Below are 16,448 nucleotides of genomic sequence, written 5' to 3' on the forward strand. Positions count from 1 at the left end.
GCACAGACCATGGTGAGAAAAATTCCACCACATGAGCCTTGTGCAGTCTCTCCAGGGCTGAATTGATTGACAAGGCTCTCATCATACACCAATGAGCCAAAACATTATGACCAACAAGTCATTATGTAAATCGAAGCAACTGCGGTGCATGCACAGGTTGGGACACTGCTTAAAAAACACCTGATACTGAGCTCCATTAATCAGTGTTACTCTTGTTCTTCAGATGGGAGAGGCAGCATACTAAAGCGAGTTTGACAAAGGCCAATTGTAATGGCCAGACAACTGGTTCAGAGTATATCTGAAATGACACGGCTGGTGGGATACTCACAGTCAGCTGTGGTTAGTACCTACCGAAAGTGGTCCGAGGAGGGGGAACTCACAAACCGCCAGCGAGGTGTTGGACGACCATGGCTCATTAATGCTTGAGGTGAGTGAAGGTTCTCTCAGATGGTACATAGCAACAGAATAGCAACTATGGCACACTTGCCGGTAATTGGAATGCTGGTGACGGGAGTAATGTCACAATACAGTACATTGAACCCTGCTGAAAATGGGGCTGCATAGCCACTCCGAAGTGCCAATGCTAACTAAGGTTCACTGGCGACAGTGCCTAGAATGGGCACGCGAGCATCGAAACAGACCTTGAGTGATTGTAAGAAGGTCATCTGGTCCGATGAATCACATTTCCTGTTGTACCATGTGGACGGCCGGGTACATGTGTGTCATTTACCTGGGAAAGTGGTAGTGCTTGGATGCACCATGGGACGAAAACAAGCATCATATTAGGTAGGTGGTCATAATGTTTTGGCTCATCGGTGTATACTCCCTCCTATCATGTCTGACAGAATTGCAGACAATTTCAAATTTATCCCTAACTCGCGACTTTTTTTTCAACATTGGCCTGTACTTGTTAAGTAAGTCCGCAGATCTCCTACTCTAAATGTCATTAGTGCCAGCTTGTCAACAGTATCACATTTTGTGCCCTTAAGAAATATGTGCTGTACAACATCATCAACTTTTATCCCTGGCAGACATACCCCGGTCCTATTCCATGTATCCTTTTTTCACAATATAAATCCCGTCTCCTTGACAGTAGTCATTGACAATAACTAGCTCCTGTGGGACCAGTGCTTTCTTGCGTGAAGACTGCTGCTGTGTTGCCTGATGCACAAGAGTGGAGCCTGACTACTGAGAGCTTGATGGGCCCCCATTTTAATTTTCTTCAAGGGCATCTACCCTACTCTTCAAACTCTCATAGATGCCCATCAGAATGCTGACTTGGCACCTAATTTCTTGACACTCTCTGCACCTAGCACACAAAGATATCCTCCTCCTCTAGATCATTTCCTGTTCAAGAAACGTCCACAAACGTTTCTGAAGTTGTGCATTTTTTAGGCTGCGATGCATTAGAGAATCTCCCCCCCCCCCTTTTGGTCCCCGAATCACAACACTCTCTCTACTTTGTGTACTCCAACTGCATCTGCTCTAGTCTGGGGCACGATTTATGTTTAAATGCAATTTAATTAATTAACAATGTAAATTAATAAGGTTAATAAATTTAATTGACTATACTATATTAAGCTAATGTAGTGATACGTATTATACTATCTAGTTTTACCTTATACAAGGGGGTATCAAAAAGTTCGTACCCTGACTTAGATAAAACATCGATAAGAAGATGCTATTTTTAATATAAGTTGTCTACATATTCAATAACTAACATGTGAAATTTCATTTCCGTAGGTGATTGTACACCAGATGTGTAGCCCAGAACTAACCATCTTCCTCGTCACACAGGGAAGATAGTTAGTTACACTCTCTTTGTTAAAATTCAAGTAGAGCGGTTTGCTATTCATTCAATTTTTCTTTAACTGGAATTACTTGGTTTTAATTTTAGTGTAACTTTGCACTTTTCATTTATTTTAGTGTTATTCTGGTTTTGTTTTTTTCTTCCTTTTCTTTGTGGTCTTTGTCGGGTTGGCTATGATGTATACGTATGCTCGCTTTGTTTTCTGCTGCATGTACGTCATAACAGAAACAGAGGCCTTGCTTATTGCTCAGCGCCACTACTTATATACACTTATCTAATCTATTAATCTATATTTCATTATGGTTGCTAGGCATTTCCCAGATCCATAAACCATTATAATATATTTGTTCATTCTTTTAAACATTGCGTTTTATCACTACAACCTACTATTTTTATCAATTATATTTATATATGTGTTCTTGTTTATACTCCGGCACGACTACCAAGTCAGTGTAGGTTACAATAAATCATTGATGCAAATGTTAATCGTATTTAGCATTCACGGACTTGAACCCCAGTCCACTCAGAGCATGCTACTGCACTTACATTCCTGACCACTCGGCTATGTCAGGCTTCTTCTGATTGAATATTAGTCCATTTTAAGCGTGACAAGTGATGGAGGAAGGAATGTTCACATAGAATGAAAAAAACTTGTAAAATTTTGTTATTTGAAAATTCATTTATATGTGCCATGCATAGGCAACACAAAGTGTTTAACATGGCCCCTGACCAATTATTGTTAGTGTGCAAATGTTGGCACCAAATTTTTCTCTGTTAATTCTGTGATAGATTAATAATAAGATACATTAAGAATATTTATGCACTCAAAACTTTACCAATAGTGAAACTAAATGGATATTATATGTGAGTGAGTAATGTACAATTGCAAAGCAATGGTATTAGTGCTATGTGATAGCATCACTGCGGTATTTCATTATCATCAATTAAGTATTTCATAATCAGTGCATATAAATATATATATCCTAGAATTAAAATCTTTTAGTCCCATAATAATCCAACAATACCTTTTTAAGAATTGTTAGTGACTTTGAAAGTGCTCTTTGTATAGTCATTAAAAAAAAAATAAAGAATGCTGAAAATTAAGCAGCCATACAGTGGTAAAGCAAAATAGTCAAAAGCATAAAGTAACAAAATAAAAAAATACATTGCTGCCAGTTTCATCAAACACACACACACATACATACAGAGAGAAATGGCTAGCAGTAATACTGTACAGTTTTTTTTTTTTTTTTTTTTTATGTCAACCCCAAACACGAGAGGTATTAGAACGTATAGTACTTAGTACCATGCTTGGGTTTGAGGTTAAGAAGACGAAAGAAGATATTTGTTGACATTGGACTTGAACTTCTGTAGATTGTAATTTTCAGGAAATACGTATGAAGGAAGGTTGTTCCAGAAAACGGCAGTTGAATGAATAAATGAGGAAGATGAAAAGTTGGTTCTGTGGGTTTGAAGTTGGACAGTAAATGGATGTTGGCTAGTGGCGGCACGTGTTCGGACTGTTTTGAAAGAGAGAGCAGGAATTATAGAAGCCAATTCAGAAGAACAGTGCCCATGGGAGTATCTGTAGAAGAGGCATGCAGCAGAAACAGTGCGTCTGTGAGAAAGCGAGTGGAGAGACTCTGTTAGAGATGAATCATTAATTAACCTAACTGCCCTCTTCTGAATGGAATCAAGAAGCCTGAGAGAGGTTTTGGAGGCACCACCCCAGATGTGGGAACAATATTCCATGGCAGGGCGGATTTGCGATTTATACAGAGTGAGCAGCTGTTTGGAAGAAAAGTAACGCCGAGAGCGAAAGAGAAAACCAAGTTTTTTAGATGCAGAGGAAGCAATATTTGTAATGTGCTTGTGCCAAGAGAGATTAGAAGTCAGGGTAATCCCCAAAAGAGATATATCATTTGGCCTAGAAATCGAAGTGTCACTAAAGATAAGCATAGGAGCAGAAGAATCCTTTTTGCGAGATATAAGACAAGACTGAGTTTTAGAAGGGTTGAAATCAACTAAGTTGTCTTTGCCCCACTGAAGAATTACCTGAAGATCGGCATTTAAGGAATTGGTAGCAGATTTTCGAGAAGTTGAATGCAATGTGCTATCATCAGCAAAACTACGGATAGGATTTCCAGTCAATGAAAGAAGGTCATTGATATACAAGAGGAAAAGAGTGGGGGAAAGAACTGAACTTTGGGGGACACCGGCATTAGTGGAGAAGTTAGACAGAGAGCCATCTACCATCACCTTCAGTGAGCGATCAGAGAGAAAACTGGATAACCAATTACTAAAAACAGTTCGCAAACCATAAGATGGAAGCTTGTTGAGAAGACCTTTATGCCAAACACGATCAAAAGCCTTTGAGATGTCAAGAGCAACTACTTGTGTTTCACTGAACCTTTCCACTGAACTAGTCCATAAATGGGTAACATAAGCCAGAATATCATCAGTGGATCGACACTGACGGAATCCATACTGGCAATCGTTGATCGGATGGAAGGTTTCTAGGTAGTTTAAGAGTTGGTGGTTAATTGATTTCTCCATTACCTTAGAAAGAGTAGAAGTAATTGCAATGGGACGATAATTGGATGGGAGGGATTTGTCACCCTTTTTAGGAACTGGCTGGATATGGGCAAATTTCCAAGCAGAAGGAAAAACACCTTTGGAATAAGAAAGTGAAAAAAGGCGGCAAAGAATAGGAGTAAGTTCAGGAGCACAGGTTTTGAGAACAAGTGGAGAAATACCATCAGGACCTGGAGCTTTCTTAGCATCAAGATTCATCAAAATCCTTCTGATATCCTTTTGACGGAAGACCACAGGAGGCATTGAATGGAGCGTGTTGGGAATGGTGGGAGGTGTTTTACCAAGATCATTAATACATGAGCTGGAAGAAAAATGGGATGCTAGCAGGTCAGCTTTATCCTTGGCTGAAGTGGCAACAGAACCATCTGGTTTGGACAGAGGTGGGAGCAGAGATGGGCAAAAGTTGTGACCAATAGCTTTGGCAAGAGACCAGAATGCTCAGCTACCATTAGGGCAAGAAGCAAGTTTTCTACTCTTAGCCTGTTCAAACTCTAGTTTGGACTGATTAATAACTGCTTTACAATTGTTGCGAGCTTTGGTATAGGCAGAAAATGAAACTGAAGAATTAGAAACAAGCCAATTACGATATGCAACATTCTTCTCTTGGACAGCCTTAGCACATTTATTGGAAAACCAAGGTTTAGATAAAGGACGAGATTTTAAAGTGGAATGTGGGATAAAGGATTCCATTCCTGAAAGAATAATTTCACTGACACGATCTGAGCAAACCTTGACATCAGAAGTTTTGAAACAGTAATCCGACCAAGGAAAAGAAGAAAAGAAGTCTTGCAGGTCATCCCATTTTGCATTCTTGTAATGCCAAACAACACGAGGTTGGGAATAGCCATGAGATAAAGGTTCCATTGGAGAAGAGACAATCACCAAGTTGTGATCTGAAGTGCCTAGAGGACCTCTCACTTCAACCATGTACTTAGAAGGGTTGTTTGTGAGAAAAAGATCAAGCGTATTGGCTGTATTATTAGGATTGTCCGGTATTCTTGTAGGTAAATGAACAATCTCTGCTAGGTCATTAATAATTGCAAAAGCCTTAGCATGTCGACCTGCTGGATCAGTGTGACTAGAAAACGGAAGCCAGCCTGAGTTGTGAACATTAAAATCACCAAGGAAAATTACCTCACTGTTAGGAAAGTTGGACTGGAGAAAGTCAAATTGCAAAGAGAGGAAGTCAAAGAGCTCCAAGTGATTAGTGGAGTTGGGAGAATGGTAGAGACAACAGATGAATTTGACACAATGTGAGGTAGAGAGATTTTAAGCTAGAGAAGATCAAAGAGAGGAGATTCCAAATTGCCAAGTCTCTGACAGGGAATATCAGAACGGACATATGCACAAGTACCACCTTTGAGGCGAAAGGAATCATACAGCGAATAATTTGAGCATCTGAGATGAGCAGTAGTTGAATCAACCGAAACTGAGATTCTGTCAGAAAAAGTACATGGGGTTTGGCAGACTGCAAGTGGAAATGGACATCGTTGAGATTAGAATTGAGACCACGTATATTTGTGAAATGAATTAGGAAGTTCTTTGAGGCGGTTGTCCTCAGACGGGATGACCGGTTCTGTTTGACACGCTCCCGAGTCACTTCCGTTTCCGATGCGCGCGTGAGGAATGCCGGCCATGTGTCTGATGGACCACGTGCATGAGTGCCATGGGTCTGCTACTTAAGGATGTGTCATTGCAGTAATAGTATACTGTTGAAGAAGGAGACAGCAGTCTCCGAAAGCTTCAGGTTTTATCGCTTTTAATCCAGTTTATTTTAGATAATTTTATTGCTTCGGTATATTTTGAACTATATTTTTAATGTTTTATCGTAATTTATTGTAATATTCCTGATAATGTATCACATTATTTTTATAGTAAACATTTTTTATTCCTTGGCTGGTGTTTGTCTTTAATTATTGCAGTTGGGGGGGGATTCACAGACTAATAGATTAACAATAGCTGCAGGCAGAGGTGGAAATGATTCTTGCATTGCTTCTATTGGAATGAGCAGCAGCCCAGAAAGCCAGTTGCTGGGGATTTCAGGGAACAAGTAAATACATTAGCTGAGTTAGAGTAACTAAAGGTAAGAACAGGTGCATATATACTAGCATGTACACCAATGCTAAGAGTATAGTAAATAAATTTGATGAATTTGAAGTGCTGGTTAAGACATCCAAGGAGGATATTGTTGCGATATCAGAGACATTGTGCCACTCAGATATAAGGGATGCAGAGTTGGAGTTTGGAGAGTACGATGGGTACAGAAAGGATAGAAAGGAAGGAGGGGTTATTCAGTTAGTTTAGAAACACATAAAATCTAAGGAAGTGCATCCACTTGACATTGATGTACAGTGCAATTTTGAGTCAGTTTGGTGTGACATAAGCACTGTGAAAGGAAAAATAAGGGTAGGAGTTTGTTATAGGACTAATGAGTACAATGAACAATTATAGAGAAAAATTGAGTGGGCCAGTAAATCTGAGGGTCACAGGGGATTTTAACTTCCCAGATATAGACTAGAACTTGTGGCTTGGTCACTCTGCTTACTTGCAAGGCTTTGGTGGATTTATTGGATGACTGTTTTCTACAGCAGCATGTTAGAGAGGCAAGAGGGAGTAACACTCTTGATCTGAATATCAGCGGTGATTATTCATGCATTAAGAATTTACAGATAAAGGAACAACTAGGTGGCAGTGATCACAATGTACTGATGTGGGATTTACTTAAAGATGTAACTACTGTCAAAGGAAAGGGAAGGGTATTTGCTTGCGTAAAGGCAACTAAAGTGGTCTCAGAGATTTTTTAGGTTCTATACAGTGGGACCAACTGATGATGTTACCAACAGCAAATTCTAAATGGGAAGTAATTATGGAAGCTACTAGGCTTTTTGTTCCAATAAGGAATACTGCTCTAGGGTTAGAAAGAAATACTGCTCTAGGTTTAGGCCAAATGGATGTCAGATGAACTAATGAGACTCGTGGCAGAGAAGGAAATGCATTGGATGCACATAAATTGTCAGGCGACACAGAAGCCTATGGTAGATACAAGCTAGTCTGTAATCAAGTCACAAAGGAGGTTAGGTGGGCAAAGGCAGATTACAAGACATCTTTTAGGCAAAGGATGCAAAGAAAAACAGCAGAGAGTTCTTTACTTATGTAAACTCTAGGAAAAGGTATGAATCAGATTGGTCCATTTGATATCAATGGTTTGACTGTACGTGATCATTCTCAGATAGCTGCCGAACTAAATGAGTATTTTGCATCTACATTCACTCATGAGGAATTATTCAAGGAGGAGAGGGCCAGATTTTTTATTAAATTCTAACAGGGAGTTAAATGATTTTATAATAACTGAGAGCAAAGTGGAGGAGAAACTGTTGAAGTTAAACATAAGAAAGGCACTTGGGGTAGATGGGATCTATCCTGTTATATTAAAGGAGATGGCAAAGGAAGTAAGCAAACACTTAGCCATAATTATAAGAGTATCCTTGGACTCAGGAGAAGTCCCCACAGACTGAAGATGTGCAAATGTATCTCTTATTCACAAAGGGGGATCAAAGGGTAACAAGAATAATTACAGACCTGTTAGTTTGACTTCTCTTCCAGGGAAAATAATGGAGTCACTGGTTAAGGAACATTGCAAGATCATCTAGATAAGACAGCAGTAACAATTCAGACACAGCATGGGTTTGTCAAGGAAGAAGTCATGTCTGACCAATTTGATTGGATACTATGATGTGGTCACAAAGGAACTGGATACAAAAAATAATTTTGATATCATATACTTGGAAATAAGCTTTAAATACTGTTGCACATGGAAGACTACTGTAAAAATTGGAGCAGTATGACATTAAGGGCAAGTTGCTACAATGGATAAAAGGATGGTTGAGTGGGAGAAGACAGAGAATGGTAATCAATGGATACTGCTCTACATGGACTAATGTGATTAGTGGTGTCCCTCAGGGTTCGATGTTGGGCCCAATGTGGTTTTTTATATTTATCAATGATATTGATGAAGGCTTGACATTAGGCTTGATATCAATGATTTATATCAAGCCTGATGTCAAAGTTTGCAGATGATACAAAGGTTGTCAGGGTTGTTAATGACAGTATACTGCTGCAACAGGATCTGAGAAGTGGCAGCTTAAGTTTAACATTGACAAATGCAAAGTACTGCATATGGGTAGCAATAACCCTAGAGAAATGTACCAACTGGGTGGCGTTACACTCTGGTATGAAAGAGACCTGGGGATAATTGTGCAGTCAGATATGAAGTTTTCTGGTAGTGCAGACAGGCTGCCAGAATAGATAATGGGATGTTGTCAATGAATTCACGAGTACAGAGAAGGGCAACAAGACTGGTGAACAGTGGCGGACTAAGGAAAAATCAGGCCCTAGGTAAGATTCTCATTTCGGGCCCCACCTCAGGATCTCACCTTTCAGAAATTGTAATGGAGAACACAGTTGATTGGGTTAAAAAAGGTCTTCTATTACCAAATATAAAAATACAGGCCTTGTATTATGTTGAAAGCTAAAAAGAGTCCTCTGCCTATAAAAATTTATACTATAAAAAATGTATAATAAAACTGTTTTATGGACTCCAAAAAATTACAGGCCCTAGGCAATCTGCCTAGGCCAAAGTATTTTCCCGGAGAAATGAAATTCTCTAAGATCTTCCAAGACCTGTTGTAGGAGTTGGCAGTTAATTGATTTCTCCATTACTTTAGAAACATCAAACAAGATTTTTTAAAGGTCTAGCTGGTGAAGGGATGCTCTTATGAAGAAAGGCTTAATTTCTGCAAATTGCAGCTTATGGAGACTAGGCATCTACGAGGTGATCTGATTGAGGTGAAGGCCTTGAATGGATTGAGCAGGCTCAATGCTGATGGGATTCTTCCTCTTGCTCAGTTTACAAACTTGAACGGGCATAGAATCAAAATGGGGAAAGACAGTTGTAGACTAGATGTGCGGGAGTTTGCTTTTAGCCAGTGGGTAGTTGATTGCTGGAACAAACTTCCATCTGTTTTTGTGGAAGTTTATAGCTTAAATATATTCAAGGCAGAACTAGACAGACATTTGGAATGAATGGATCAGTGGAATGGGAAGGTGTGTTTTTTTTTTGCTGATGCTGTATAAGCTTGCTTTCTTGCATCGTGTATCTCTCTACTAATGCTAATATTGCTATGTCCAAAATAGTGTTGAATACATTTTTTTAGAGTCGCCAAGAACGTGGTCAGTAGTTTTGTAGTTGAACAATCTCTTTTTTGCGGACGACTACTCTTTTGTCTAAAATCAGGTTCTGTTCCCAGAAGTTCTGATAACTGTTGTGCTTCAACTAAACATCGCAAATCCATTCAATCGATATTCAATTATATATTCATTGCCAGATTTTAATAACTTAACAATAGAATTTAAATCCATGGTACTTGATTGCATAACCATGTACACAAAGCCATATCTTTTAAAGATTCAAAAATATATGTGCAGCATCAAGATACATTCTGAAACATTTCCCATTTAATACATATGCCCATTCATTAGAAATTTCAGTTGCTGTGAGCCTATACATGTTCAGCTACTGTGAACCTATGCATGTTCATCAAGCTTATAAAGGAAAGGGTTAAAGGATAATCGTTCTATGATATATCATTATTTTTACAAGGGCCTATTTTTCTTTGTTATGTAATACAAAATGTGATCCAAAACGTTCGTGGAATGAATTGAAATTGTAGTATTGAAGTAAGGTATGACATCATACCGTGTTTAGTTCCTCATTTAGATGTAGTTGTGCATGAATCACCCATTTTTCAGTTTAATTTAGCAAGCGTTGCTACTAATTCTCTTGCAGAAACTAAATCCCTTCCCCTGACAAGTGTTATTTTTTTAATAAATCCCACGTTGGTACGCTGTGATTACTGCTACTTAGTGGTCTGTTTACTTGATGAATAAGATTTATTTTTGCTTTTCATCACCCACAGTCTACAGCCCATATATTAAAGCTTCATTTCTTTTTTCAGGTCTGAACTACAACGTGAACTTCAAGAAGATCAGCAAAAAACCAGTAACTCTATGGATGAATTTTATCATCTAAAGAAGGAAAAGGTATGGGGCTGCCATGTTTTTACTTTTTATAAATATTTATATATCAGAGGTTTTTTTTATTTATTTTTTGTTTGTTTCTTTGTTTGTTTGCTTGTTTTCTCCCCTAGTTATACTTCTTATTATAATGGAAATGAGAGAGCTAACATTTATTATTATTATTATTATTATTATTAGCTATATGGTGCAAGGAAGCCTTAGGCTTATGCTGCACCAGCCAAAAAAAAATTCTTGAGTAACCCAGAGAGAGAGAGAGAGAGAGAGAGAGAGAGAAGTAAAAGTGGAATCACCAAGAAAGAGAAGAATGATGATATCCAACTCAGGACCCTGTGTGTGCCAAGCCCATACTCACCAGATGTGAGCCTTTCAGGTGTCTGGATAAAGTTTTAGCACGATGACACTCTTTGCTGCTCCTGCTCATCCATGAGGCTGTGCAGCACAAATTTTGTACAGACTTTCCTTTTCCCTAAAACTTCTTTGTGCAAAATTTGACAAATCATCTCTTAATTCAAATCCAACTCTGAGGGATAAATGATTATTTCTTGCCACAATTTCCTGAACTTTTTCAACTCTGTCCCCATTTTGAGAAGTTGACGCCCACTTCTTGGGTCATCGTGAACATCCTCACATCTGCCCTTGAACTGCTTATACCATTCAGACATACTTAGTTTCATCACCGTAAACAGTTTTTAACATTTCATACATTTCAGTTGCAGATTTTCCCATATTAAAGCAAAATTTTATATTCATTTGTTGCTCCATTACAAAATTGTGGCACAGAACTTTAACACTACTAACAAAACTGGTTGTAACTTGCAACCTGTCAGCCTGCTGGATAATCTCTATAACCCATCTGTGGAAGGAACAAATACTACTTCCATTTATTTTCAAATTCACTGAACATGACCACAACAGCACCAATCCAAGAACTTTATTGCCACACCTCATACTCTTTTATTGAAGCTTACGGAGTTTTGATTTGGCATTTGGACTGACATATTACGATTAAACATTATGTACCATCTGCATGTCTTTACTAAAATACCACGATCCTCTCTTTTGAGTTGGGCAGTTACACTCTGGGTATAAGTGTTCATTACTGTATTCCTTGTTTTGCATGCTTTTGGCTTTCTGAGCCTGTTTTTATACCCTACAATCTATTAGAATATTGGAGGGTGAGTAAGGAACTATTTTTATGAAAAAATACATACATACCAGAATCACTAAACTTGCTGCTTCTTTTCAAGAAATATCTTTTAAAAAGAGTAAGTTTGGTGATTTTGGTATTAATAATTTCCTTTTCTACCTCCTCTTTTAGCATTTCCTTCTTTCTTGCTTTTTCTCTCTTCATAATAGGGCTAGTATAAGGTGGCTCTTATTATTATCAATTTTATCTGTTTAATAATATATATGTGAAGGTAGTTCACAGTTAAACTGGACTTTTTTAAATTCTTTTTTTTTTTTATTATCTTATATATAAGTCTTTCACAGTAAAACACCACATTTCCCTAATCAGCAAAATTGGATGACTTGGTGAGGAACTTAGGTCTAACCAAATCCAGTGCATGGTTCCTAACATCCTGTTTAAAAGAATAGAATGGAATATATATGATCCCAGCTGCAAGACTTCCACATACAGAAAAAAAAGGACTTGCCACTTTTGTACATGTTTACAATTTTGCTAAATCCCTGTGCTATTGTTCTGAATAGATTGATTTTTATGATTATTATTAGTCCAAATCCAGAAGAGATATTTTTCATAGCCAGTTCAAGTAAACATTTGAAAGCTGTGTTGGTTCACAATAGGAATATGTCTGTTGGTTTCTGTTGCACAGCCTGTTCATATTGAAGAAGACCGGAAATGTAAAGTGTGTATTAAGGTATATCAAGTATGACCAGTTTATATGTCTGTGGGTACTTCAAGATGCTGTGATTCCTTCTGGGTTTGCAAGGTAGTTTTACTTAAGCTGCCTTATTTTCACTGTCTCTGGGACAGCAGGACAATGGATCAGCACTGCAGAAAGGAGAGAATGGTTTGCCAGAATTGAGTTGCAGCCTGGAGCAAACAATGTAGTAAACAATCCCCCCCCAAAGGATCCCTCATGTGTGAATGCAGATGAGAATACCTGTTAGCAACCTGAACAGGATCATCAACAGTTAAACTGTTTTGATTTGGCATTAACATCAAGTAGGCCAATTTGATTCAACCCCCCTTCATACTACTGTTAATATAAGTAAAGTCTGCTGCTTTTTTTTTTGGCATTCTTGCCAGAGACTTTTTGTAATGTCTTGACTTGCCTAACTTCCTTTGTGCCTTGATTGCAGAATAGTTTATATCTTCCATAGGCTTCTATATCACCTGATAATTTTTATGCATTCCATGAACTTTTCTTCTTTGCCACATATCTCTTTTTTTTTTTTTTTCTTTTCTTTTTTTTCTTTTTTTTTTAGGAGCATTAGCAACTAAGGCCATATTGCTCCGGGGATATGCGGTGGTCATTCCCTGACCTTTCCGCATCCTCCGTATATGGTGGTGACGGGCTCGAACCCCGGTCTAATCAAGCAGCGTGTGCTACGCACTGCTGCTCCTTCCCACCTGGCTACAGAGGCACTCCACATGTCTTAATAGCTCATCTGACACCCATTTAGTTTTAAGCCTTGAACAGTATTTCTTAGTTGGTATGAAAAGCCAAGTAGCTTCTTGATTAGTTACCTGAATGCTTCCTGTTTAGAATTTGTTGTTGGTAACATGATTTGGTCCCATGGCACAGAATTTTTGGGCTTTCTATGGCTGAATTAATCAGCCTGTGCTGATTAATTTAGGTTGAAGTTTGCTTGGCAAAAATCCAATTTTTCTTCTGAAAAATCAGAAAATGTTTTAGTATTAGCATCAGCCATTATAGTTCAAAAAAGAAAGAAAAAGTAGATAAGAAAATACAAACAAATTATGCATTTCCCTCCTCACATAGGTAACTATCCAGTTCGCCTTTGAATTCATTCAAACTTCAGCCTCGACTACGTGTGGAGGTAACTTGTTACAGTAATCAATGATTTGCTGGCTAAAAAAAAACTTGCCATCTGGTCTGAACCTCTTTCCCTGTAATTTGAATTTATGACCCTTAGTTATGGAATTCTTTATAAGAGTGAAAATCCTGTTTTCATTCAGTTTACTAACCCCCTCTCAGAGCTTTATACACCTCAATCAGGTCCCCTCTTAGGTGTCTAGTTGCTAAGCTCATATAATCAAAGCCCACATAATCAGTCTTTTCTCATACAGTTGCCATTTTGAAGATCTTGCCATGCGAGTTGCCTGTCTCTGGATCCTTTCAATGGCTCAGTGTCTTTTTTCAGATGAGGTCTCTATACTTGGACACATTATTCAAAATGTGGTCTTACAATTGTCTTATACAGTGGGATTATGACCTCTTTATCTCTGCAAGATATTGTTCAATAAATCATCAAAAGGACACTATAGGATTTCCTGGCTGCCTGTTTATGCTGCTCAGAAAACTTTGTATCGTAACTCCCAGATCCCTTTCTTCCTCAATTGTTGTTAATTCAACCCCACCAAGTATACACCGATAAGCCAAAACATTATGAACAGCGAGTCGTTATGCAAATCAAAGCAACTGCAGGTGAACTACGGTGCAGCTCGGGACACGGTATTAAAAACACCTGATACTGAGCTACGTTAATCAGTGTTACTCTTGTTCTTCAAATGGAAAAAGGCAGTGGATTTAAGCGAGTTCGACAAAGGCCAAATTGTAATGGCCAGACGACTGGGTCAGAGCATATCTGAAACAGCACAGCTGGTGGGATGTTCATGGTCAGCCATGGTTAGTACCTACCGAAAGTGGTCTGAGGAGGGAAAACCCACAAACTGCCGGCAAGGTGTTGAACGACCACGGCTCATAGATGCTTGAGGTGAGTGAAGGCTCTCCTGGATAGTACGTGGTAACAGAAGGGCGACTGTGGTGCAACTTGCTGGTAATTGGAATGCTGGTGACGGGAGTAACGTGTCACAACACACACAGTACATCGAACCCTGCTGAAAATGGGGCTGTGTAGCCACAGGCAGCTCCAAGTGGCCATGCTAACCATGGTTCACAGGCGACAGCGCCTAAAATGGGCATGCAAACATCGAAACTGAACCTTGAGTGATTGGAAGAAGGTTGTCTGGTCCGATGAATCACATTTCCTGTTGCACCATGTGGACAGCCGGGTACATGTGCATCATTTATCTTGGGAAGTGATGATGCCTGGATACAATACCAAGATTCCGGGATCCCAGTATTCGGGATCCTGGAATCTCGCTATTGTAAGCCCTAGTCACAACACAGTACATTGAACACTGCTGAAAATGGGGCTGCGTAGCCGCAGGCTGCTCCGAATGCCCATGCTAACCATGGCTCACTGGCGACAGTGCCTACAATGGGCATGTGAGCATCAAAAACCAGACCTTGAGTGTTTGGAAGAAGACTGTCTGGTCCAATGAATCAATTTTCCTGTTGCACCATGTGGACGGCCAGGTACGTTTACCTGGGCAAGTGATGGTACCAGGATACACCGTTGGACGAAAACAAGCCGATAGTGGTGGTGTCGTGCTTTGGTCGATGTTCTGGTGGGATACCCTGGGTCCAGTAATTCATGCCATGCACTCTTACATCTACCACCTACCTAAACATCATTGCTGACCAGGTACACCCTTTCATGGCAATGGTCTTCCCCTCTGGCGGTGCTGCCTTTCAGCAGGATAGTGCGCCATACCATGCCACCGGGATTGTTGGAGACTGGTTCGCGGAACATGAGGAAGACTTCCAGGTATTGCCCTGGCCTCCAAATTCTTCAGACATCAATCCCATTGAGCATCTGTTTGTGTTGGAACAGCAACTCTGATCTGCAGCATCGCAACCACTGACCTTACAGGAGTTAAAAGATCTGCTGGTTACGTGTTGGTGCCAGCTACCACAAGACACATTTAGAAATCTTGTAGCATCCATGCCTCGCCAGGTACAAGCTGTTTTGGCTGCATGTGGAGGACCAACATCATATTAGGTAGGTGATCATAAATGTTTTGGCTCATTGGTGTAAGTTGCCATTTCCCAAGTGTAAGGCCTTGCATTTTGCTGCATTAAAACATAGCCTACTTTTCTGATCATCTTTGAAGTCTGTTGAAACCATTCTGAAGGAGCACTGCTTGGCACTAATCATTAATGACTCTCCCACTCTTTGTTTTCTGTAAATTTTAACATCGCACTCTTTGACTCTTAGTTAATGTCGTTTAAAGAACCGCTTAACTACCAGAGGGGGATTACTAAGCGAGGCAGAGGTAGCACACAAAATAATTACCAGAAATGATCTATAAAGAATAGTACATGAGATGAATCCCATTTGTGTTGGCAATAATTAGCCTTGGTTTGTGACTAGGATGGTACAACTTTATTTATTAGACCGGGTGCCACCACCAGTTTTATTTCAAATAACGTTTGTTTGGTTTTTTTTCTTCTAATTCTTTCTGTACCAAATGATAGACCTCTTTACTAATACAAGATGAATTCACGTTATAAGGTCTCCTGATATATTTCTCATAAAGTACACAAGATACAGAGGTGATGCCTGACTTTTAAACATAGTCTCCTAGAAGCTGCACACAGTTTCCACACTTGTTTTTCCAAGCTGTGAAGGCTGTGGTAAGTCTTTCTTTAGAGGTATGTTCAGCCGACTGGTAAATGGTAAAAGCAGCTGGTTGTTGGCTAGAAAATCTGCCACAAAGGGAACAACCCTTTTGTTGGGAACAATCAAAAGTCACTAGGTGCAGGATCAGGTAAGTATGGAGGATGTGGGATAACCTCAATGTTATTTTCTTTAAAAAAAATTTGCACATTTCCAGAACAACAAGATGAAATGTTGTCCTAATGGAAACGAATGTGATTCAGTCTGTGTGGTC

At 39.3% G+C, this 16,448-nt stretch overlaps 1 protein-coding gene across 2 annotated transcripts in view; it reads left to right on the top strand.

Annotated features, from left to right (window-relative positions):
- The window catches only part of LOC150083612 (mitogen-activated protein kinase kinase kinase 7-like), a 240,238-nt gene that overhangs the window by 206,082 nt on the left and 17,708 nt on the right, over positions 1 to 16,448 (top strand). For both annotated transcript variants that reach the window (XM_090377382.1, XM_090377383.1), the window contains exon 15: positions 10,420 to 10,504. In XM_090377382.1, coding sequence (XP_090233508.1) covers positions 10,420 to 10,504 — 85 coding nt within the window. The remainder of the gene's footprint in view (positions 1 to 10,419; positions 10,505 to 16,448) is intronic.

The sequence above is a fragment of the Mastigoproctus giganteus genome, chromosome 7, assembly GCF_048544385.1.
Source record: "Mastigoproctus giganteus isolate SK-2022 chromosome 7, ASM4854438v1, whole genome shotgun sequence".
NCBI classification, from domain to species: Eukaryota; Metazoa; Arthropoda; class Arachnida; order Uropygi; family Thelyphonidae; genus Mastigoproctus; species Mastigoproctus giganteus.